Source organism: Vombatus ursinus, unplaced genomic scaffold (assembly GCF_900497805.2).
Source record: "Vombatus ursinus unplaced genomic scaffold, bare-nosed wombat genome assembly UNPS02010394.1, whole genome shotgun sequence".
NCBI lineage: Eukaryota > Metazoa > Chordata > Mammalia > Diprotodontia > Vombatidae > Vombatus > Vombatus ursinus.
Genome location: NW_020950172.1, coordinates 138187 through 164491, shown reverse-complemented (window position 1 = coordinate 164491; position 26305 = coordinate 138187). Strand labels below are relative to the sequence as shown.

At 46.0% G+C, this 26305-nt stretch overlaps 1 protein-coding gene across 1 annotated transcript; it reads right to left on the bottom strand.

The window, feature by feature from the left end:
* Positions 1-5437: 5437 nt before the first annotated feature.
* LOC114037397 (zinc finger protein 569-like) lies at positions 5438-25619 on the bottom strand. Its single transcript, XM_027854246.1, has 6 exons — positions 25599-25619; positions 24368-24501; positions 24200-24282; positions 16030-16156; positions 15486-15581; positions 5438-10116 (listed from the first exon to the last, which is right to left on the bottom strand). Exons 2-6 carry the CDS (start codon positions 24390-24392, stop codon positions 6719-6721), a joined length of 3729 nt encoding a protein of 1242 aa, XP_027710047.1. The 5' UTR covers positions 24393-24501; positions 25599-25619; the 3' UTR covers positions 5438-6718.
* Between the last annotated feature and the right edge of the window lie 686 nt (positions 25620-26305).

Sequence of the window (26305 nt, the reverse complement as noted above, 5' to 3'; positions counted from 1 at the left end):
GGCTGACAGAGCAAGGCCAGCTAGCTCAGCCCCATCACTTGGGAGGGGAACAGGGCAGGGACTGAGGCCCAGGAAGATTAAATCCCTTGCCCAGGGCCCCATGGCTAAGTGGAAGAGGTGAATTCTAACCCAGTTCCTCTGACTACAAACACACTGTGCATTTAGAACCCTGGAAGGGCAGACAAGCTGACTATCCTGGCTCTGGGGGTAATACCATTTGGACTCCAGGCCTCAGATCAGCAGGAGTCCTTTCCTGAATTCTGTGTCATCTGTGATCATGTTGGAGTCTGGGGCTGTTATTTCCCAGGAAAGAGCCCATGGGGCCAAGCCCTGCTCTGTGGATGATCCATGAGGATCTGGTTCTGGTCATCAGGCTCCTGCCCCAATCTGGTTTTGGGGCAGGTGTGCAGGGATATCATGTCACACCAGCCCAAGTCTATAGGCATCACCATATTGCACATTCCCCACATCTAGCTAGCACCAATCTTTGGCTTCCTCTGCCCAGAGTGGTGTGGGCTGCCCCAGGATGCTGCCATCTCCCCCTCCCTGCAGGACCCCAGGTTAGCCCTGTGGGTGGAGTAGGGGACCACTGGAGGTCCCAGCCTCCATCTCAGAGAGGCCGTGATTCAGCTCATGCTCCCTTCTATTAGCATGGATAGATGGGCTTTGCTCTTGTACCCTGTGGGAATTGTACCAGTTGTACATCAAAACCACAGTATCCATCCTCATCTGCGGGGTTCTGACAAGGTCACTGAAGGAAGAAGGGTGACTCACCTGGTCATGGATAGCTTCATCAGGCGTCAAGCTCTGAAAATAGAGGACCTCCATCCACTAGTTCTTTGAGGTTGCAAAGTGCTGTACCTATATTATTTCATTCTCATAAAACACAACCCTGTGCAGTAGGTGTGATTATTATGCCTGTTTTACAGATAAGGAAACTGAGGCAAACTTTCCCAGGGTCCCAGGTAAATGTCTGAGGCAGGTCTTCCTGGCTCCATATTCAGCACTCTAGTTATTGAGTAACTAATTGTCTAGAATGAGTCCCACTAAAGAGGAATTTTCCTAGATTCTAGTAGCAAGCTCCAGTATTATCCCTCTTGTGGAGCGTCCCACCCAGGGTAACACCATAAGCCTGGAAAAATGGACGGGTCCTTGAGATACCAGAGAGAGAAGGGACCTTAACTTGAATGTTTATACAATCACCTGAGTCCTTTGTGTTTTCTCATGGGTTACATAAACTCCTGTCCTATGTTTAATATCTTGTTAGCCTCCTATCCTTTGCTTCTCAGCAAGAGTGAGTGTAAAACCCACCTATTCATTATTGTCTATCTAGCCACCAGCCTTGACTCTGCCCTTCCTTCTCCCCAACCTCGGGTCCAGAGATAATGCCCTTCTCCCTGGGGGAGCTCATGCCCTCAGTTTTGGAACTCTGCCTAGGACCAGAGCTGTCTGGAGTTTGGTGAGTGGGTGAAAGCAAATCCACTCCACCCACTACAATCCAACTAGCTGAAGACCACGTTTCATCTCCATCCCCATGAACATCTTGTCATCTGCCTTGTGACTCACCTCCATTTCCCTTTGTTATCTCCTGCCATTCAAACAGAAGTTCTTATGGTCTTGCAGGATCTTTGAATTTCTGTGCTGGTTGCCTTGCACACAGTAGGTGCTTAATGTTTGTTATACTGAATAAAGGCCTATAAACTCTATAGGAGTGCAGGCAGTGGAGTGTATTCCCAGGCATCTCCTACATGTGGGTATTTCCCAAGGTTGTCTTGGACTCACTTCTCTCTCACCTGCTATCTCATCAGCTCCCATAGGTTCAATTATCATCTTTGTGTAGATGATTCTGATTCATTTATCCAGTCCTAACCTCTCTCCTCACCTCCAGCCTCCAATCACCAATTGCCTTTTAGACATGTCAAACTGGACGTCTGGTGGACATCTCAAACTTAACACGTCCCAACCTAAACTAATCTTTGCCCTTCCCTTCCCCCAGCTTTTCTGTCACCATGGCAGACACTAGCACCCTTCCAGTCATGTAGGCTTGAAACGCCATCATCCTCCACTCACTGCACATATCGTCTGTTGTCATCTTGTAGCTTCCACCATCATATCTCTCCTATTCTCCTATCCAGTCCTTTCCCTCCATTGACACAACTCTCATCATGTCTTCCCTGTTTTACTCTCCTAGACTTCTCAATGGTTTCCCTGCTTTGTCGCTCCTCCATCCAATCCGCCACCACCCAGGTACCAAAGTGATTTTCCTAAAGTTCAGATCTGACCATATCATACCATTTCCCTCCTATTCAGTAAACTCTGATGGCTCCTGATGACCTCTAGGATTAATATAAAATCCTTTTGTCTCACAATCTGACCCCTCCCTACATTTCCAGTCTCTTTGCAAACTCTACAACTCAGCTATACGATGACTTGCAGTTCCCTGCCCCCAACACTCCATCTCCTGACTCTAGCTGTCCTCTATGCCTGGAATGCTTTGGTCCCTCGGCTCCATGACTCCTTCAAGAGACTGCTTATATATGTATATAGACTCCACAGGCCTTTTCTCTGAGATTAGCTTTTAGTTACACTGTACATTTCTCATATGTGAATTAGGATTAGGGTTAATGTCTCTTCCACTAAAACATGAACTTCTCAAAGGCAGTTTTTGTCTTTCTTTGCACCCCCGGAACTTGGCACAGTGCATGGAACGTTGTAAGCGCCTAATAGTAAATGCCTTTTGACCAACTAGTAATTCCAGTATACTTAATCATGTGAATAAATTGGGGGGGGCAGTAGGGAAGGAATTGGCTGATAGTCACAGTAAGTAGACTAAAGCCCCACGAACCCTGTCTTCTCTCTGGAAAGCAAGGAAGATGTTCCCACTTAGAAACTCACAAGTTTCCTACAAGAACAAGACAAGTTAGTAATCCTTAAAGCAACAGGCCATTTATTACAGCACATTTTAACTCTCACAACAGAGACTTTGAGATGTCCAAGGGTGGGGGCAAAAAGGGAAAAGTACAACCAAGGCAGCATGCTAACACCTCCACTTGGGTGCCAGGGAAGGTATGTGACTAGGGCAGCTCAATGACATGGGCATGACCCAACTGTATTTTATATAGTGGGAACAGGTCCTTTCTGTACGGATCTGCGAGAAGCCAAAATTCCCCTTTTTCCCCTTCTGTAAGGAGGTACAAATGAGTTCATTCCTTTTGTCAATGGGAGCTGCCTAAGCTGTTCTCCCACATCCTAGGAAATAGTTTCTGGGCCCCTTTAGGTACTCTGTCTGCTTCTCATATGGTATTTGGATGAGTATTGTAGAAAGAGGGCTAGGTTTGGCGTCAGACACTCAGCTATTTAACGTGTGACCTTGCGTGAGGTACTTAACATCCAGCTTTAAGTTTCCTTGTCTATATACGGAGGGGGTTGGACCATGTGGTCACCGTGGTTCTTTATATGATTCTTTGACATTGTCTGTCCTCTTCTCTGCAGGCCAAGGGGCTAGCATTGAATATTGGTGTTTCCATGGGTCTAGTACAAAAGATCTCCATGTATCGACCTTCAAGTGCTCTCCCCACTGGAAGGCAGAGAAGGGAAAGGATTAAGCATCTATACAGCAGCTACTACGTGCCAGGCATGTTAACATGGCCAACATGTGCCAAGCGCTTTACAAGTATTACCGCATTTGATCCTCACAACAACCCCGGGAGGAAGGTGCTCTTACCATCTATATTTTACAGTAGAGCAAAGATGCTAAGTGACTTGCTCAGCCTCACGCATCTCATAGGTATCTGAGACTGGATTTAAATTCAGGTCTTCTCGACTCCAGGTCTAGTGCTCTACCCACCACACTGCCTGGCTGCCCTGAAGCACATTGCAGAGCTGTGTAAAGTAGGTGAGAACCTGGCATCTTGGACCCACTGTGAACTACCACCTAGGTGGGCAGAGCAAGGGTGACATCTGTCCCTCCCTTTCAACCCCTCCATGCAGCAGTCACATCTGGACCACCCAGAAGTAGCTCAGCAGCAGTAGACCAGGGATTAGGTCCTGACCTGCCTCTGGCCTGTATTAGCTGTATCACCTGGATGGATCCTCTCCCTCAGAGAGATGGAGATAACATCTGCAGTACTTCCCTCGCTGACCTGTGAATGCCATTTTTATTCTATTCACAATCAGGCATGTGCCAGGGCCTGGACAAAGGAATGGAAGCTAATGACATGCACACTCAGACACTGTGGTGTGAACTAGTCCGGTTTTCTAGAAGTGGAATTATCCAAGGAAAGTCTGAATGGTTCACATCCTTTGATCCGGTAATCCCAATGCTGGGCATAGACCCCCAGGGAGGTCCGCGGCAGAAGGCTCCATAGACACTAAAGGGCACAGTAGCACTTTTTATAGTAGCAAAGAGATGAAAACAAACAGGGTATTTGATTGGGGAAGAGCTAAACACACTGTGCTATATGAATGTAAGGGAATAGTACTGTGATCTAAGAAATTAAAAATACATGGAATACAGAAACATAAGAATAACTGTTATGAATGGACTAAGGGTAAAGGAAACAGAATCAGAAGAATAAAGCATATGGTGACAACAGTAATGTAAATATAAAAAAAAAAACCTAAAAGAAAGGTGAACTTTGAAAAACCACAATCAACCTCTCCCCTTTTAGTAGAAAGGCAGGGACCTGCAGGCATGGAATGTCACGGTATATACTGTATGTGTGTGTGTGTATAAATACATACATACATGTATATGCATGTATACAAATATGTAAAACATACTATTTGAGTTATCATTGGTCTCGTGTTTCTCTTTGTTACAAGAAAGGCTCAGTTGGGTTTGGAAATGACTGAAGAACGGGAAAACAAAAGACATTTATAAAAACCAATTAAAGTCAGACACACAGGAGTTATAATTCAGATGCCGTACTGTCTCTGAATTCCCTAGAGGCTGAGAGTCCTCCTGTTTGGCTGCCCAATGATTCTGCCCCCTCCCCCAAAGGCCTGTTGTCCCTGGAAAGCACCACATTCCCTGACATGCTCTCTTCCATTAAACATTCATTGGTGCCCCTAGTTATAAAGTTTGAGAAACTTCTAGAGGACAGGGAAGGGCTGCTGGTCCTGTCTTTGTCACCCAAAGGTGCTTCAGCCAGGGCCAGAGACACATGAGAACTGCGTGACCAAGAAGCCTGAGCCTGAAGCTCTAGCACAGATGGGGCAATGGAACAGAAGTCAACTCCTCCTTCCCACTGTGGGAGCTGGAAAGAACATCTGAGCTTCCCAGGGTGGTCTCCTCACAAAGTTCCCCATGCTCCCCAACTGCCTCTCTTTTCTGCCACCGCCCTAACAACTCTCCTCTTTTTTTTTTTTTAAGGCAATTGGGGTTAAGTGACTTGCCCAGGGTCACACTGCTAGTAAGTGTCAAGTGTTTGGTCTGAGGCCGGATTTGAACTCAGGTCCTCCTGACTCCAGGGCTGGTGCTCTATCCACTGTGTCACCCAGCTGCCCCCATAACTCTCCTCTTTACAGCTGTCTCATGCAGTGTCCCTGAAGGGCCCTGAGGAAAGCGCATTACCCTTCTCCACTGCTGTTCGATACTCAGGCTGCCCTTCTACATAGGTGGTATTACAACTTAAAATAAGAACTATTAACTCAAAAGATCTCCCCTGAAAGCCTGAAATCTAAGGTGGAACCCAAAACATCACCAATGACAGATTCCTTCAGCCCAACTGACTCACATTGCCCGGAGAGATATGAGGCATGTCCCAATTTCAGTTACCCTAATTAGGAATGCAGATGCATTCTAAGATGCAGAGAAGAAATGGGACTGGGAGATGTGATGTAATTTGAAAGCCTAGAGCAGGGAAGGATTCTGTGGAGAACTATGCACAAGGACACCGAAAACTTTGAGATGGAGAATGCCCCAGGAACCCAGAATGACTGTTTCTGTCTCATTGGTTTCCTCTCCATAGTCACTGTTAAATAACTGCCAGATCCCACATTTCCATGAAGAGGTGGACAAACACCGATGACCTTCGGGTGAATCAGTTTCTGTTTTTCTGGAACAACTTCCCACCAGCCTACGTCTACATACCCCCAAATTATAAGATTCACATCCACACACACCCAATCTTCTTTTAGATTCCAATGAACAAGCTATCAATCGGGTCTCATGAGGATGGACCATTGAGAACTGTCAGATACACATCAATAAAAACTATGTGAAGGGGTGCTCACAATTAATAGAGCTGCTTATAAATATCTCAGTGGAAATTCTGGTTATCAGCACCTTTCTATTTCCTCTGTTCCCTCTCTAAAATATTTTAAGGAACAGATTCCTTTTTTCCTGTCCAAGAAAGCTCAGAGCCTAAGAGCCGCTAGGTCTCACACCTGTGAACCTCTTATTTGGACTTATGGAAGTGTAATGCTCCCAGGTGTGTTGTAGAGAAGAGGCAAATGTCTGGGAAAACCTTTTCTTCCTCTCAACTTCCAAATGAAAAATTAGTTATCACGATTCTCAGATATATAAGTTAACAAGTCTTAAGCTTCTTGGTATTAATACCGAGAGTTCACCTCTTTTGTGAAGTCTCTGATGCCTGAATTAATCCACATGGCCTTTCCACATGCATCTTATTTGTAATATTTCTGTTAAGCACGAATTTTTGGATGCTAAATAGTTTTCCCATTAGGGGAAGGTTATCCCATAAGCACTGAACTTCTAGAGTTTCTTTTCAGTGTGAATTCTCTGATGTTGAAGAAGCCCTCTTCCCTCATTGAAAGCCTTTCCACACTCACTACATTTGTAGGGTTTCTCTCCAGTATGAATTCTCTGATGTACAGTAAAAGATGACCTGTGAGTGAAGGCTTTTCCACATTCAAGACATCTATGGGGCTTCTCCCCAGTGTGAGTTCTTTTATGTCTCGCAAGTGATGAGCTGGAGCTGAAAGATTTCCCACATTCATTGCAGTTATATGGTTTCTCTCCAGTATGAATTCTCTGATGATTTGTAAGGCTTCCCTGTGCACTGAAGACTTTCCCACATCCATTACATCTATATGGCTTTTCTCCAGAATGAATTCTCTGATGTATAATAAGGGATGAGCTTTCACTGAAAGCTTTGGAACATTCACTACATTTATAGGGCTTCTCCCCAGTATGAGTTCTCATGTGTCGAGTGAGTTGCATACTATAAATGAAGGCTTTCCCACATTCATTACATTTATACGGTTTCTCTCCATTATGAATTTTTTGATGCTGAGCAAGACCTCCCTGCTGCCTAAAGGCTTTCCCACATTCATTACATTTATAGGGCTTGTCCACAGTATGAATTTTCTGATGTAGACCAAGGGATGAATTGTTGCTAAAGATTTTTCCACATTCATTACATATATAGGGTTTCTCTTCAGTATGAGTTCTCTGATGTAGATTAAGAGATGACTGATCACTGAAAATTTTTCCACAGTCATTACATTTATAGGGTTTCTCTTCCACATGTATTTGCTGATGTAGGTTAAGTGATGAGCTGTTACTGAAGGCTTTTCCACATTCACTACACTTGTAGAGTTTCTCTCTAGAATGAATTATCTGATGTTGTGTAAGGCCTGAAGATTGGGTGAAGGCTTTACCACATATGTTACATATATAAGGTTTAACTCCAGTGTGAATTCTCTGATGCTGAGTAAGGTACATTCTCCGGCTGAAGGCTTTTCCACATTCACTACATTTATAGGGTTTCTCTCCATTATGAATTTTTTGATGTTCAGTAAGATGCCCTCTCTGGCTGAAGGCTTTTTCACATGTGTTACATTTGTAGGGTTTCTCTCCTGTATGAATTCTCAGATGTACAATAAGGCCTGCACGACTGCTGAAAGGCTTCCCACATTCATAACATTCATAGGATTTCTTTCTACTATGACTTCTGGGATGTGGAATATGAGATGAGCTATTACTGAAGGCTTCTGAATAATCACTAGACGTTGAAGGTGCCTCTCTAGAATGAATTGTCTGATGTTGAATAAGACAAGTACACTGAGTACTACTCTTACCACATGCACTACATTTACAAGTTTTCACTCCATTATGAAGTCTCTGGTGTTTAGTAAGGTATATTCTCCGACTAAATGCTTTTCCACACTCACTACATGCATAGGGTTTTTCTCCACTATGAATTCTCTGATGAAGAGCTAGGGAAGAGCTACTTCGGAATGCTTTGCTACATTCAGTACATTTATAACATTTCCCCCCAGTTTTAATTCTCTGACATTGAGGAAGGTCTACACCATGGGGGATAGCTTTTTTACGTTCACGACGTTTATGGGGCTTCTCTGTAGTATGAATTCTATGATGTAGTGTAAGCCGTGAACGGCTGCTGAAGGCTTTACTGCATTCGTTACATTTGTAAGGCTTCTCCCCAGTATGAATTCTTTGGTGTTCAGTGAGGTGACCCCTTTGACTGAAAGCTTTCCCACACTCACTACATTTATAGGGCTTCTCTCCAGTATGAATTCTGTGATGGAGAGTGAGGTGTGAGTGGTTGCTAAAAGCTTTACCACATTCATTACACATAAACGGTTTCTCCCCACTGTGGGTTCTCCGATGTTCAGTAAGATGTCCTCTCTGGGTGAAAGCTTTTCCACACTCACTGCATTTGTACGGCTTCTCTCCATTATGAATTTTCAGATGTTGAGTAAGGTGTCCCCTTTGACTGAAGGCTTTTTTACATACGTTACATTTATAAGGTTTCTCTCCAGTATGAGTTCTCCGATGTACAATAAGACCTATACACTGGAGAAAGGCCTTCCCACATTCAAGACATTTATAGGGTTTTGATCCTGTATGAATTCTTTGATGTACAGTAAGAACTGAGCTGTTACTAAAAGCTTTCCCGCAGTCATTACATTTGTAAGGTTTCTCTCCAGTATGAATTCTGTGATGCAGAATAAGGGATGAGGTATTGCTGAAGGCTCTTCCACACTCATTACACTCATAGGGTTTTTCTCCATTGTGACTTTTATGATGCTCACTGAGATGCCCACTTTGGCTGAAGGCTTTTTCACATATGTGACATTTATAAGGTTTCTCTCCAGTATGAATTCTCTGATGTACCACAAGTCCTATGTACTGAAGGAAGGCCTTCCCACAATCATGACATTTATATGGTTTGGTTCCAGTGTGAATTCTTTGGTGTACAATAAGGACTGAGCTGTTGGTGAAACCTTTCCCACATTCATAACATTTATATGGTTTCTCTCCAGTATGAAATCTGCGATGTAGAATAAGGGATGATTTATTGCTAAAGGTTTTTCCACATTCACTACATTTGTAGGGTTTTTCTCCATTATGAATTTTTTGATGTTCAGTAAGATGTCCACTCTGAGTGAATGCTTTTTCACATATGTTACATTTATAGGGCTTCTCTCCAGTATGAATTCTCTGATGTTCAGTGAGATGTCCTCTTTGGCAAAAGGCTTTTTCACATACCTTACATTTATAGGGCTTCTCTCCAGTATGAATTCTCTGATGCAGCATAAGGTAGGGAATACGACTGAAGGTTTTTCCACATTCTGTACATGTATATGGTTTATCTCCAGGTCGAATTCTGTGATGTCGAGTAAGGTGTCGCCTCTGCTGAAAGGCTTTGCCAAATTCATCAAATGTATAGGGTTTTTCTCTAGTGGCTACCCTGTGATATTGAATAAGGTCTGAATGGTAACTGAAGGCCTTGCTGCAAGCATTAATCATATGAGGTTTCCTTCCTGAGGAGATTCCATTATAATTATTCAGGTTTGAAGACAATTTAAAGCTATTTCCATGTGTATCATATTTAGGGAGACTCTGTTCTGAAGGAACATTCCTTTGTATTTCAAGGACTGATCTTTGATGGAAATTTTTCCTAAATAAACATTCACGCTCTCTTGACTTCTTAGAAATCTTTCCTTGCCTTAAGTCTCTCTTCCAGTTGTCCTGATGCCTGTTAAACCTCTGGCCATAATTGCCAACTTCTCCAAACTTAAAATCCTTGCGATGATCTCTTGAGAGTCTTTCCTGAGATGATTTTCCCACCAAAATGCCTTGCTTTAGAACTGTCTTCTTTGTCTTCGGACTACTATTTTGGTCTGTAAGAAAAAGAAAAAATGTAAATACCTTACTGCCAGTACTGTGAGAAAGGAAATAGCTGCAAATACTCACTGTTTGTTTCACAGACTTCCAAGGGTCATGAGACATGCTGAATACCTGGGCCTTACTCAACCTGGTATTTTTCCAGTCAATCTGGAGGATGCCAAGGTAGCATCTCTTACAGCAATGTGCTGGAGCAGGGATTGGGAGGCAGTGGTGGGCAGGAGGTGGGAATGTTTTGACTGCTTGTGGAAGGAGAAGAAGCTTTTGTCTCTGTTTTGGAAGGGATGGAATTCCTAGGTCAGCCCATGCTCAATGTATTTCCTTCACAAGGTATTTTGCCTGCTCTCAAATTTCTGAACCAATCTCTCTGCTGCCCTCTGAACAGAGGCAAAATGATATGTTTGCTAGTATTCTATACTTCAGTTTGCAGAAAATAAAGGCACAACAACAGAGAGATAGATATGGAATCAAGAGTCTGTGAAGTCTCATTACAAGACATTAGTCACGTGAAGTGAGCAGAGGGCAAGCCCTGTCTGGTTCATCACGCTGGGAAGGCTTTGAGTATGGCCCTGGCCACAAATCACACCTGCTTCCTTAGGAGCAGCCAAGTTGGGTACAGAGTGCCTGGCCACCAGCAGATTGTCCACTTGGTGATAAAAGAACAAAAGGGACCTCAGCTCTCTGTGGCTCCTTCCTCCTCTGCATTGGCAGTGGAAGAGTAAAGGGGCACAGAGGATGTTAAGAATCAGAGTTGTAAGATGATCTACAAACAATAATTTAGCTAGTTGTATTCCAAATGTGAGATCCTCATTCAATGACCAATAAGTAAACTTACTGCAGGAACTAAATCATACCAATCCCCACATTGTTGCTATAAAAGAAACCAAAGGACAAAAGGAAGTTGTGGACAAATGGAAAAATGGCCCACGAGGTCTCCTAGAATAGGGGTTCTTAATCTATTTTGTGTGTCATGGCTCCCTTTGGTAGTCTGGTGATGTCTATGGACCCCTTCTTAGAACCATGTTTTTTTTTTTAATTATTATTTTTGGAGTTTTTTACTGTTATTTTTGTTGTGTTGCTATTGTTTTCTTTTGGTTTTGATAAGAAGGCAGTAAAAGGTACATAACATATATGAATATACACACACACATAAATATACATGCATACACATAAAATCAATCTTCAACTTTGTGGGAGTGATGTTCCTCAAAAATGGCATGAAAGTTAAAAATGCTAATTTTGATACATCAAAGCTATAGAAAATAGGGAGTTAGATTTCCATAACCACCAAAAACTATAATCTTTCACTAGAGATTACTGAAAATATGCTATTCTGCATATAATTCTTCACAACAAAACATTAATTCTCATTATATGTACTTTTTTTAACATGGCAATTATAAAATAACCCATAAAATGAAATACAAAAATAAAACTGGTAACATGTAAAACATTTTTTCTAGAATCATGTTTTTAAATGCAGATAAAAACAAACACATAGGTTTACAGAAGAAACCAAATGTAATGAAATAGTTAATGAAATATTTTTTTAAAAGCCAGGTTGACAGTTCCCAAATTAAGAATCCCCCTCCAAGAACAATTAAATAAGGGAGCTAGAGGAGTTGGCTTTATTGTGCATTCATAGGCAACAAAGAATACTTCTTGGGACATTTGGTCACCTCATACTGTAGTGCTCATATTTGCAAAAAGACTACCAGGAAAATAATTCCAATTTCTGTGCAAATATCAGTTGCAAATTATGAGGAAGTGGAATATTCTGTGAAGAACTCAATAAGCCACTCCAAATTAAACCAATATAAATATATAATTTGCTACTTAGTCATCTCTAAGCAAGGGTAGTTATATAGGAGGCAGCAAAAAAATGTTAGAAAATATGCTTTCAAAGAAACAGAAGAGGCCAGAGGCCTATGACCTGCAAAGAAGCCTCATGCCTACATAGTACGACTACTTTCTGTGAAAAAAAATCCTGGCGACCCTGAACATGGCAAGCAGGAAAATAAAGCTGATCACATGTAACAGACAGGAAATGACCCATTACTCATGTGGGTCATTCCAAAGCCAGGTGTGCACAGTAAGATCACCAAGTTCTTAGAGCAAAAACTACAACTGATACAAAATTAGAAGAATAAAAGTGAGAAAAAGACATGATGGGCAGTTAGAACAACTTCAATCTGACCTATTTTTAAAAGCTTTTGGTACCAAAAAATGGGCAAGAGTTGGAGAAATGGACACCAACACAGACTAACAACATTCCTAGATAAACATTTCCAAAATAAACCAACTGCCAAAAGGAAGAACCCATGAGCCTAGAAAGCTCCAGAGCCAGCAAAGACTTGACCTCCCTAGCAGGGTGAGAGACAAGGCAGCTCAGGCTAACACTGGTTTAGAACAAGAACTTTACCAAGCAAAGTTCTGAGGATTTAAGAATGAAACTGGAGGGAGAGCAACAGGAGGAAAAAAAGGAAAGGCCAATGTGAAATCTGATAACAAAATCTTTTCCCTATCAAGGACATTTGCCCTTGGAACACCGTGGTTTCCCATGGGCTGAGAAGGCCGCAGAAACAGTGGTGAAGACAAACACGTGAAGAGTTGTTGGCCCTGCCCAAAGGCACACAGATGAGATGTCCACTGGAGGTGACCAGATTGGGAGGGCACTGAAGGACAACTTATGGGGAAGATAAAAATAGAGGGAAAAGCTGGACATCATCACCAACTGCCTTCCCTACATGGCCTCCCCATCCCTCCCAAACATGCCTTGAAGGCGTTCCTTAGGAAGAAGAGAGGACAGGCAGGCTCTGCTAATCACTTATCAATAGCAGTGCTTGGCATTTGCTATCAAAAAACTGACTACAAAGAGAGAGTGAATACAAAGCTCATTTTGCTAAGTATAAAAAATTCAATTTGATACAGCAAAATGCCAATGCCAGGCCCCCCTCCCATTCAAATGACCCAAGATCCTCTGCAAGATGTAACAGATTCTGTTCAGCAGCTCTCTGATTCCTCAGGTCTGATGAGGCACAACGCGGGAGCTGGGTGATTGCCGAATGCTTCTGCCACCATCTTAGGGGGCATCCAACAAACAGGCCTAATGGGAGAAGGTTTCCTAAAGATGGGAAGGTCCTTCAGATACTGGGGTTGGCACAGGACACTGTGTGGGTGGCAGCAAGCACCTCATACGCATGTATTTAATCAAGGCTGGTTGCTATCACAGAGTCTCCTAAAAGAGATCCACAATCACTACAGAGTTCAGCCTAACGATGCACTCAGGAAAAGCCAACTCTATAAAGAATGCTCCTTGATCAGATACTCCAAGAGTTGCTCAGAGGGAGGGGAGAAGTGGTGTGAGAGGCTTGAGGAGAGGAGAAGCTGTGGAATTACTCTGTTAGGGAAGAATAAGAACACTGCTCTGTGTTAAGACTGGACACCATGGATCTGTAGCGGACCCATTCAGTGGGCCTGGATGGCTTTCTCCAGCGCAGATCACAGAGGCCTGGGTTTTGGAAAAGCATGAGCAGTGGTGGAAGGGATTCTAGAGCAGAGGACAGTCTAGACCACTTGAGTAGTCGCGCCTGCTGAGGAGAGTGACTGCAGGTCATGATAAGGATGGCTGAGCCAGTCATGGTGGTGGCCTTGGCTTCTGTGGGCTCAATCGCCTCAATGCAGGTGACTCCACAACTGGTATTTCTGGCCGCAGCTTCAGTCCCTCATGGCCAGTTCGGGACCAGACACTCCAAAAGGTATGTCTAGTAGCATCTCATTTTTGCTCTTCTGAAGCGGCCCAACCCAGTCTATCCTGCCATAGCTGCCAAAGACATCATCTGCCCTATTCAAACCTCCCAACTCCCTTTCTAATCAACTATTAACTCCATCTCGGCATCTAAAGCCTTTTACAGTAGAGGGTGCCACAGAGCACAGAGTGTTGGGCGTAGTCAGAAGACACATCTTTGTGAGTTCAAACGCTTACTAGCTATTAAGATAAATCTTCAGGGCAGCTAGGTGGCACAGTGGATAAAGCTCTGGCCTTGGAGTCAGGAGGACTTGAGTTCAAATCCAACCTCAGACATGACACTTACTAGCTGTGTGACCCTGAGCAAGTCACTTAATCCTGATTGCCTCACCAAAAAAAAAAAAAAGATAAATCTTAACTCTGTCCATCCGTCTCATTTTCCTCATGTATAAAATGAGCTGGAGAAGGAAATAGCAAACCCCTCTCTGTTTTTGCCAGGAAAATCCCAGATAGGGTCACAAAGCGTCGGACACGACTGAAATGACTGAATAATAACTGGGCCCTAAACTCTCATTCCATCATCCTGCCCTTTCCACACGGTAAGCTCCAGAAAAGCCCGTCTGGACGACCCTTAGAGGATCTTCCAACCCCCATCTCATGCTTGGGTCCTAGCAGGCCTCCTGCCTGGTGTGCCCTCCCACGACTTCCTTGAAGATGTAGCTCATGGGTGGCTTCATGTTTACTTTCTGCCTGTAGACCACCAAGTTTTCTCCTCTAACTGAAGGCAGGGAGGGGCTTTTCTTTATTCCGTGCCTCCAGAGGCGCCTGATAGAGTCACAGATTGACCGACGGGGTTTTTCCAGAGCTCAGAGAAGTTTCAGAATTCTGGACCAGGGAGACCTCACACTTGGGTGGGACGATGAGATGACAGGCACGCTCATTAGGAGGGGACCCGGGGGGCAACAACATGTACGTGGGAATCCCCAAGTCTGAGGGCAAGGGCTGAAGTGAGGACAACGAGCGAACCAAAGAGGAAGAAAGCAGGCAGGTGAGCCAGGGAGCGACCTTGGAGAGAGAAGCCTGCCTGAAGCGTGACAGCTGGGGCGCCTGGGAGGGCGAGCTCAGATGCTATCCTGGAGGCACAGCCCAGAGGCATGCCTGAGCGAGCCTGAGGGTGCATGTGAGACATTAACAGATGGGGCAAGAGACCCCTGAAAGGGGGAACATTGTGGAATCGAGGAGATTATAAGCTGAAGAGAGGTCTCATCTCTCAAATCCTGGGACTGGTTGAGAACAAGGGCTCTTGGGATTTTTTTGGTTTGTTTTAAGAAGACAGGACTTATGTGGATATTTTAAATCACTTGGAAAAGGATCTGAAAAGCCCACGGATCAGGATGCTAGAAAAGGAAGACCTCTGTCTCAGGAAGAGCAGGGAGGGATGTCTGCTGCCCATGGCCCTGGTGAGAGTCCAGTTTCCAAACACCAAGACCACAGACCTCGCCTGGAGATGCACATGAAGGGAGAGAGGCTTGAGAATCTGCTGTGGAGGTCAAGATGGGATCCAGAAGAGCCTCCCCACCCCACGCTGCCAACAGCACCCCTGCCCGGTGTCCTCACCTGCATGGGGGTTTCTTGGTTCTTCCTCCAACGGCATCCATGGGCCTCCCCCACACTCCAGCTGGGAGATCAGCTCTGGTTTGGAAACCGGAAGCCCTGCTCATGGGGAGAGAAGTGGGAGCACCCTCTTGAGTCCATCCCAGCTCCCTCCTCTTTAGGGAGAGGCTGGCACTCTGGCGGTGCCCATGGGGTGGGATGAGGCAAGGCCTTGGGCACTGTCCTGGGACCTGAGGGAGCCAGTGTGGGGCTACACACCTACTGCAGGCACTTAATAAGCGTTTGTCATGGGGACTCGGGCACAATGCTCCACTTGGGGGACAGAATTGAGGCGGGGCAGCCCAAGGAGGATGCCCGTTTCTGGTGGCAGAGCTCCACCTGGCCACAGGGACACAAACAGTCTCATGGATGGAAAAGGTAAGGCCTGAGGCCAAGGCCAGACTCAGTTAAGCACATGTGTGGACAGGCCATAGCTTGTGGTGAGAAAGGCCACAGTGATGCTGGGAGGGGCAGGTTCCATGTGCCAGCAGGAAGCCAGGCTCCTTACCCAGGAAGACCAGGTGCCAATAGTTCTCCAGCATGACCTCCCGGTACAGGCTCTTCTGAGCGGGGTTCAGGCGTCTCCACTCCTCCTGGCTGAAGGCCACAGCCACATCCTGGAAGGTCAGCGATGGCTGAAACACCAAACACACCTGTCACCCACAGTCTAGCCCCTGCCATGCACCGAGAAGCCTCAGAGAAGCGGCAGGCTAGAGAGAGGGGGACTGAGCTCAGGTTCCCCCAAGCCCAACATTGATTGAGTGCCCAGAAGAAGAGCCCTCTTTACCCCCACATGACCCAAAGTGTGACCAAAGTCACAAAAACACTGACTTCTACAAGCAGCTCTGTGGTATGCCGCACCAGACTTAGGTCAGACCCTCAGGTGCCCTTCACCAGTTAGGAAAAGGAGGTTTCCTTAGCCATGGCACAGAAAGACCACACACTAAGGAATGGTCGGGCAGAGGGCAGTGACTCCAGTTGCCTGCCAGCATTAGCCAAGGCTGACCCTTAGGTGATCAGCACCACCTCAGGTTTCCAGGAAGCCCCTGCCCTATTTGAGCCTTCATCCTAAGCCAACCAAATCATGGGGACAGCTTCTTAACCCTGCAGGAAAAGGACTAACTGGGATGGCAGGACGCCCAGCACTACATGTCAGTACACCCTGAGCCTGTCACACTCTCTCAACAGAAATTCCATGGAGAGAAAAAGTAGCAGTCCCTAATCTAAAATGGGCTCCCCTGCAATAGCTTTGGTTTTCCACAAGCCATCCTCCCCACCCCCTTTCCTGGTTTTGATACCTTCCAGCCCACTCCAGACCCTCTCATCCAACCCCATCATCCTTCCTCCCTTTCCTGGCTATAAACTCTTGAGAGCACCATCCACGCTTTCCGACCCCATCATCCACCCTTCTTCTCTTAATTACCAAATCCAACCAATGGCCTTTCCTCGGCTCTCATGCCCCTGGACCACTCTCTGCAGCCTCTGATAAGGCCCCACCTGCCTGGCCACTACTTCTCTGAATGTCCCCCCAGGTTCTGGCCTGGGCTCTCTCCTCTGCCCCCTCTGAACTACTTCCCTTGGCCACCTCAGGGCTCCCATGTGTTCAGGGAGAAGAGGGTCCAGGTTGGACTTGAGGTGAGAACTCTCCACAGACAAGGGGGGATGAGCAGGAGGCAGGGACAGACAGAGGAGGTTGCAGTGTGGGTGCCTGTGGGGTGTCCTGTTGGAGGGGCTGTGGAAGCAGAGGAGAATTCTGGCTCAGTATCACCTTTGGACTCTCGGAGCGGCCTCCAGGGCAGTGCGCTTCCTTTCCTCTCATGCCTTCAAGAAAAGGCTGAACGTGTTAGGATGGGGATTCCTTTCCCACATGGCCCTGGGGTCTCTTCCAGAGATCAGCGTCATTATGGGGGTCATCAGCATAGAGTTAACAAGTGGATCCAAAGAATCACAGAGAGGGGCTGCGTAGACAAAGCGCTCCCATTTCAGGGTGAGGCTTGAAGAGACTACTCCAAGAGATCTCCCCTTTCTACTTCCTTGAAGGGATTTGTGAGGTTCTCTCCAGCCTGCACCAGAAGCCTGCCTCCGTTAGCACCCTGACTCTCTCCCTGAGCTTCAGCCTCTTCTTCCCTACTGAAAAGTGATACTGAGGACAACCAAGAAGAAAGACTTTGGAGGAACCACTTCAGGTGCCTGGCCCGCATGAGCACCCTTGGGTCTGGAACAGGCTGGCAGAAGTGGTCGCTGAGCCACTCGCTGTGATGTGTGAGAGACCACAGCCAATGGAACAGAGACCACCAGAGGGCAGGAGGACAAACGTCCCAAAGCTTAAAAAAAAAAGCAGGGGTGAACAGGGGGAAGAGAACAGAGTCTGCTGACACCAGGCCAGGGAGCGTGACTCTGATTCCTAGGCCCGGGAACAAAGAACCACGGAGAACAAGTGATGTCACATTAGCCTCGTGCCCTTTTCTGACCAGAGGCTAAATCAGCAGATGAGGGGAACTCTGCAGATGGGACCTCTCTGGACTTTGGCTGAGTGCTGGCTATGAGGGCTCTCATTATTCCAATGGAGAAGGTGAACTAGGGATCAGGCACTAAGATAACCAGAGGGATTCAGACCTGGGTGTATGGCCAGAGGTCTCCAGGGGTGTGTGTCTCTGCTTGGCCCTATCCTGATGGACATTTTTTTGATCAATAATTTGGGCCTAGGCCGTATACTCATCCAGTCTCCTGATAACACAAAGCTGGGGGCAGCAGCTAAACACACTGGATGCCAGAGTCAGGATCTGAAAAGATCTTGGCAGGCTACAGCAGGGGATTGAGTCGACAAAATTCAACAGGGATAAATATAAAGTCTTACAGAAAAAAGTATAAGATGGGGAGGCCCAGTTAGCGAGCAGTAGTCCTGAAAAAGATCTGAGGGTTTTTGTGGACCACAAGCTCAGTGAGTCAGCAGGGGGATAAGCAAGCCTCCCTGTGGAGGAGGGGCCAGGCTTATTCCATCTGCAGCCTGTGGGCAGAACCAGAAGAAATGGGGGTCAGTGGCCAAGAGGAGACTCTGAGGGGGACGTCAGGAAAAGCTTCTTAGTAACAGCTTTTCCGAAGTGGAAGGGGCGGCCATGAGAGGCAGTGGTTCATGAAGCAGAGAGAGGAGGGGTCCTTGGGCTGCTGAGGTCCCTCCCGGCACGACTCAGTGGTTCTGGCTCCTTCCTAGTTGCCCAAACAGCCCCCCCCCCACATCTGACAATTCATGCCAGGAGTCACCTTGTCTCACCTCCTCCTCCCACTGTCTACACCAGGCGCCTCCACTTCTCCTCTCCCTCTCTTTGAAGTGTCCGCCCTCCCCAGTTACCAGCAATCTCTTAATTGTCTGATCTAATGGCCTCTTCTCAAACCGAACCCTCCCCGGCCTCTTGGTCACCCTCTGCTCCTTGATGTCCTCTCCTGCCGGTTCTCTGTCAAGCTGTCTGGGCCAGCTCGAGACCCCTGATCATGGGTACCCTCTTTGAGAATCACATCATCTCCATGAAGACGAAGATGACTCCCTCCGTCTTCCTTCTGAGCTCCATCCCCGCCATCATCAGCCACCTTTTCGGCATTTCAGAGAGGACTCAACATGTCCCAACAAAACTCATTCTCTTCTCCCCAAACTTTCCCCTTCCTGTTGGAGGCACCACCAGCTTCCCAGGCCCCGGGCTAGAAGCCTCAGTGTCACCCTAGACCACTTGCATACTATCCCCATATAGTTAATCCATCACCATCTTGTCATTTCTACCTCCACATCTGCGCCTCCATTCACACTATGGCCCTTTGGTGCAGCCTCATCACCTTATGCCGAAGCCATTACAAGACCTCTGGCCTCCACTAGGCCTCCAAAGTGATTTTCCTAATATGCGGCTCTGACCATGTCAGCCCTCTTTCTCAATAAATTACTTCCTGGTTCAAATACAAAACGCTCTTTCTCATCTTTCCAGCTTTCTTCATTTGCTGCCCACCCCCGCCACGCCCTCCAGCTTCACTGCCTGACTTGCATTTATCCTCATCTCCGGACTTTGGGTTTTTGTACTGGCTGCCCCTCATGCCTGGAATGCCCTCCCTTCTTATCTCTGACTCCTGGTTTCCTCAAATTCCCCAAATGATAAATGGTCAAAGTATAGGAACAGGCACTTTTCAAAGGAAGAAATAAGCTACCAACAGGCATATGAAAAAAAAAAAAGATGTCCTAAGTCACTAATAATTAGAGAAATGCAAATTAGAGCAACTCAGGGTCCGCCTCCTGCCCATCTGATTGGCAGATGGCCAAAAAGGGCAATGATAAACATTGGTGGGGCTGTATGTGGGAGCCCTTCTGGAAGTGGCTGGGACCAGCTGCCCCAACATCATGACCCTGGGCCAGTAATACAGAAAGGCACGAGGCCCACAGGTATAAAGAGATTGATGGCGGCTCTTCTGGGCTGGCAAACAACTAGAAGCTGAGAGCTTCCCATGGTACCACCAGGCCCCATGCGCTGGGAAAGGGAGAAGCCTGCAATGTTGTGGGCACCAGCACCCAGGGAAGGAAGGGGCACAGGGACAAACTGCACACACAACAGCCCCAATGGAGAGGACTCATGAGGAAGCCCAGGGAGGCAGAGGCAGCAGCTTGAAGGGATTTCACTGACTCTGCTTCTGACAAGGTTTGCTTTTCTCTTCTCCAATGGGGAAAGGGAGAGAAAAAAACGTGCTTTTAATTGAATACACACACACACACACACACACATACACAGAGTATGCACAAAGTGGACTCAAGATAAACTATTGTTTTAAAAAGACATCTCGTGATTTAAGAAAAACCTGGAAAGACTTACATGAACTGATGCAAAGTGAAATGAACAGAACCAGAAGAACATTGTGCACAGCAACAGCAACACTGTAACAATGAAGAACTGGGAATGACTTAGCTCCTGTCAGCAATGCAATGATCCAAGACAACCCCAAAGGCCTCGTTATGAAATATGCTCTCTGCCTCTATTGACTGAATACAGACTGAAGCTTGTCATTTTTCACTTTCTTTCTTTCATTCTTTTTCTTTTATTTGTGTCTTTTTGTACAAAATGATGAATATGGAAATGTTTTACATGATTACACATGTATAACCTATGTGGAATTGCTTACCATGTCAGGGAAAGGAGAAGGGAAGGAGGAAGGAATAGAATTTGGAATTCAAAACTTTAAAAAATAACATTAAAAATTTGTTTTAACATGTAATTGGGGGGGGGAAATAAAATATATATTAAAAAAAGACATCTTGAATCCCACCTTCTGCAGGAGGTTTTTCCTATGCTTCTCCCCCACTGACTACCCTCCCCATCCTCTTCCCACTCACCCCAGTGCCTAACTTCTCTCATTTACACCAGGGATTCTTACCCAGAAGTATGGTGGTAAAATGTTTAACAATCAGCTCTCTGGTAGCAGGATGCACTTTTAAGTTTAATACCTGAACTATTCCCATTTTCTCCATCACTCTCTTAAGTCTAGGCAAGCAACAAAACCATAAATCAAGCCCTGATTTGTAGCACTGGCTGATTTCTGAGGGGTCAATGTTCCCACCGACAATTTAACAATTGGCTCCCCAGGGCCAGTACAAACCAGCTCCAGCACCCATCTGAATCTCCACTTTCTTTTGTGTCATGGAGCCCCTGGACAGCCGAGTGAAGGAAGCCCACAGGTCCCTTCTCAGCATCAGATCTTTCAACATAAAACTATACAGGACCCCAAAGAAAATCAACTTTACTGAAACACAAATTAAGATCTGATTGACACCACCTCCACCTCTACTTCTGCATATTGTCTCCCCAGTGTGAATGTGAGCTCTTGGGGGTGTGGGAGGTCATGTTTCTGACTTTCTTTGTATCTCCAGTGTTCACTTAACACAGTGCCTGGCATATAGTCCTTGTTGATCGACTCACTGACTGCCACATTTCTCCACATTACACAGCACCAAAGCTGGGCGTGTACCACAGCCTAAAAACAACTTCATCTACATTGCCGAAGAGCAGCAATGTTATGGACATCCTTTTGTGGATCACACGTGATAAAAATCACAAGAAGGGAAGTCTGAAGAAAAGCTTCAGACCTAAATGGAGACTAAGCAATCCAATCTCCAAGAATGAATGAAGGGGTCAAAGAACAAATCACAGAAACAACAGATAATTTTGTCAAAGAAGACAACAATGAAGTGGCATATGAGGACTTTGGGGATGTGGTCAAAGCAGTCCTGACAGAAGAACACTATCGTCAATAAACAAGGGAAATAAGGGATCAGTGAAATGGATGCACAACTAAAAATACTCAAATCAACAAATCAAGACCACCAAATAAGCTCAAAAAGAGAAATTAGAAAAATCAAAGAAGGAAGAAAATGTAAAACAAGAAGTTAACATCAAAGTAGGGGATCTTTTTTAAGAGAGCAAAAGAAAAAAGACCATTTAGCTAACCCAATACAAAAAGGGAAAGTCAAATTTACAAAACCAAAAATGAAAAAAGGAGAAACAACCCCAGATACAGAAAAATCACTAAAAATGTTTTTCCTATTGTATGCAAATAAAAATAACTTTAAAAACAGATAATTTAAACAACCCATTCTCAGGAAAAGAAAATGAACAAGCCCCCCCCCCCCAAAAAAACCCTAGGTCCAGATGGATTTACAATTGAATTATGTCAAACATTTGAAGAATAGTGAACTCTGACATAGCATGTTAGCTCAATAAATAAAAAAAAAGGCATCTCCTAGAGATCTAGGACACAAATAAAGTCCTGATACCCAACATGGGGACTGATAAAACAGAAAAAGAAAATGTGTAGACAAGCATGTATCATGAATACAAATGTAAAAATATGGAATAAAATATCATCAAAGAAACTACAGCAACATATTAAAGATTATTCACTGACCAAAAAGGTCTCATATCAGAAACACAGAATTGGTTCAGAAAACTATAAGCATAATAGTTCCTACTAATAAAAACAATAAAAGTCACATGATTATATCAAGATACAGAAAGTTTTTGTTAAAACACTCATTAATGTTAAAAATTCTAGAATGCTTAAGGATAAACAAGACTTTTTCTTGAGATGGTAAACAGTGTTTATCTAAAACCAAGCACTGCCTATATTGGAGAAACACTGGAGGCCTTTCCAATATGGACAGGGTTAAAGCAGATATTTCCTCCACCACCACCACCACCACTACCATATGAAATAAAACAAACTCTAACAGACAAGAAAAAGAAAAAAAAAGGGGATATGAACATAAGCAAGGACCAAAAAACAAAACAAAACAAAACTATCAGCATTTGGAGATATGACACCTTACTTAGAGAAACCTAGAGATTCAACTAAAAAAACCCCAAAAGCTAATTGAAACAATAGCTTCAATAAGTAATATAAAATAAACCCACAAAATGATTAACTTTTCTTTATGTTACTAAAAAATTAAAAAATAAAAAACTCAGTAGGAGAGAGAAGAAAAAGGAATTCCATTTAAAATAATTCTAATATGTATAAAGAATTTGAGGATCCATGTATCACAAGACTCATTAAACGCTTCTTTTTTTTTTTTTTTTGGTGAGGCAATTGGGGTTAAGTGACTTGCCTAGGGTCACATAGCTAGGACTTGCCAAGTATCTGAGGCCAGATTTGAACTCAGGTCTTCCTGACTCCAAGGTCACAGCTCTCTCCACCGCACCATCTAGCTGCCCCTTAGAAAGCTGGCCCCACTCTGTGGACTATGGGCTCTCAGAAATCAGCTCTGGGGAAAGGACTTAGCTTTTTTTGGCCTTTTTTTTTTCCCCATCAAATGCTTCTTAGAAATAAAGAAGACTTGACTAGACAGAGAAATCCTCATTGTTCGTGGCCGGGTTGTGCCAACAGCATACAAAGGCTATTACCTAAATTTACAGATTGAGTGAAAAACCAAACAACTGAGGGTTACCACACAGGAGCATAATTTATAAGCCCTGACAAAATAATAAAATTAATCTAGAGGAAGATGTGGTCAAGAAAGTCCAAGGAAATATTAAAAAATGATAGGAACAAAGTGGGGTTGAGAAACATCAGATTTCAAACTATTCTACAAAACAGTAACCTTTTTAGTGGTATGCCAAAATTAAGATACATGATTGAAAAATCAAGAAATGATTAAAAGTGTGCAAAAGAACAAACTCAGGACACAAAAGAGGAATTTGGTTACTATGATGTTAAATTGATTGTGCTTTTCAAAAAGAGCGCAGACAAGTTTGTGATTTCTTAGATAATTCTCTTTTTGGTTGTTCTCTGAATAGTGAAATGTTCTTGCTTGCCCCATCATCATCATCATCAAAGACCCTGGAAGGCACTTATGAAGTGCCTACTGTGTGCACAGTGTTAGGTGGGACCCTAAGGGGCCATGCATGGTCCCTGCCCTCATGGAGCTGACAGTCAATGACAGATCCCTGCTATCCAGCACTGCCAGACAGCCCCCTTGCCTTCCAATGGTGGCCGACAGCATCACCACTCTGTGCCTCGGTTTCCCCCTCGGCTGGCTGACCCCCCAAGCACCCTCCCGGTTGCAGGGATGTGTGGACTCTGCAACCATCAAACTTTGGAGCAGGGGCTTGAGGACCCCAAGGGGACCCATACTCCATCGAGGACTGTCCACTCACCAGGGAGCCGGGTGCTGCTGGGAGCCCAGAGGTCACTCCTTCCTCAAGCTGACCTCTGCTCATCTCTCGGAGGAGGGCAGAGTCTGGGGGAGAAGAAGGGGAATCAGCACTCGGCCCTGCCCAGACCCTTCCCTCACTGCCCCCACCCAGCAGGCCTGTCATGCTCACCTCTGTCCATTGTCCCAGTCTCCATGGCGACCTCGCCTGGGTCCTCCTTTCTGGGGGCTTCTGACTGGATGTACGTCCTGCCCCACCCCAGGCCTCAGAATCTGCTCCTCGTCCTCAGCCACTGCCCGGAAGCTCTGGGGAAAGGTCTTACCTGGTCAGATTAGTCCCCCCAGCTTGGTCCCCTGGGGGACTCCAACAAGGTCAAGAGAGCTGGACCCTCCCCAGGGGCTGCACTCCACCCCAGCCCCAGCCTCAGGCCCCATCAGGGTGAGAAAGACAGGGAGGAGAGAGAAACAGAGATACAGAGAGAGATATAGACAGAGAGAGACAGGAGGAAAGGAGGAGAGGGAGAGAGACAGAGAAGAGACAGAAAGACACACTGACAGAGGAGAGGAGACAAAGAAAGAAGGGAGAGACACAGAGAGAGGAGAGGAGGAGGGGAGAGAGACACACAGAGAGACAGAGACAGAGAGAGGAGAGGGAGAGAGGGGAGAGAGACACAGAGAGGAGAGAGACACAAGGAGGACAGAGACACAGAGAGAGACAGAGGTAGAGAGAGGAGAGGAAGAAAGGGAGAAAGACTGAGAGGAGAGAGAGACAGGGAGGAGAGAGACACAGAGAGAGACACACAGAGATAGACACAGGGAGAGGAGGAGACACAGAGAGGAGAGAGGGACAGGGAAGAGAGAGACACAGAGAGAGACAGAGATAGAGAGAGGGAGAGAGACTGAGAGACAGAGAGAGAGACAGAGACAGAGAGACAGGGAGGAGAGAGGCAGAGAGACAGAGACAGAGAGAAAGATAGACAGGAGACAGAGACACACACAGACAAAGAGATAGAGAGGGAGGGAGATAGAACCCAAGGACAGAAAGACACAAAGACGGAGACACAGTGGATAGATGGCTGGGCCTAACATCCAGAAGCCCTTAGTTCAAATCCAGCCTCAGGCACGCACTAGCTGTATGACCCTGGGTAAGTCACTTCCCTCCTTTTGCCTGCCTCAGTTTCCTCATCTGTAAAATGGGGATAACTGCCCCTCCCTCCCAGGGCTGTTTGTGAGGATCCCTCTGAGCACACAGTAGGAGCTCTGTTGGCCACAGCTGTCGGTAGAGACAGACCCAGAGACAGATCTCTCGCAGAGACAGAGAGACAGAGCCCCAAAGGCAGACAGAGAGAACCCGAGAGTCGCCCTAAAACTCCCAAAGAAAGAGACCCAAACCCAAGACGCACCTCCAGACCCGGGAGCGCGCGCACGCGCACATGGACGCGCGTGCGCCGCCGGGCACGCGCCCCTCGGCCATCCGCGCTCCCTGAAACTCCTGGGCCAAGGAGAAATTGCGCAAGCGCGCTGAAAAGTACTCAATGACCACTCCCACAGTGCCGTGAGATCTACGGTACCTGACCCCGCACGGCCTCCTGGGAAATGGAGTCCAGCTAATGGGAAGAGGGAAACCGTTTGCCCAGAGCATGCGCAATGCTTCTCTTCTGGAGGACTGTGGGAGCCCACGTGACCGTGTGGAGGAAAAAAGAGGCGGGGCCCGAGAGAGGTCCTCCAGGGAGGGGCCGGCAGAGCAGCCTCGGGAGGGGGCGGGGCTTCCGGAGGAGGTAGCCGATTCTCCAGAGGACGCCAGCCTCTCCTGGAAGTGCCCACGTGAGGGCCCCCTTTGATTGGCGGATCTCAGCCCGTGAGCCCTGGCCCCAGGGTCTGAGCGTGGGCCATTGCTCAGCCTCTCACGAGACCAGCCCGGCTCGTGTGCTCCTTGCTCAGCCCTGAAGACCCTGGAATTCTTTATATTCATTATTTCTTACCGATCGACATGATGACAGCCGGACAGAATAGGCAGATAGAGAGAAACCGATGGATGGATGATGGATGGATGGTACATGATGGGTAGATAGAGGATGGAGAGAGAGAGAGAGCGTGGATGGATAGGTAG

Bases quoted from the DNA above. Each gene is read 5' to 3' on its own strand.
- LOC114037397 (XM_027854246.1), bottom strand. From the start codon at position 24,392: ATGGAGACTGGGACAATGGACAGAG. The intron at 16,157-24,199 runs GTGAGTGGACAG...TTGGTGTTTCAG, and splicing joins CAGCAGCACCCGGCTCCCTG to CCATCGCTGACCTTCCAGGA. The intron at 15,582-16,029 runs GTAAGGAGCCTG...CCCCATGAGCAG, and splicing joins TTGGCACCTGGTCTTCCTGG to GGCTTCCGGTTTCCAAACCA.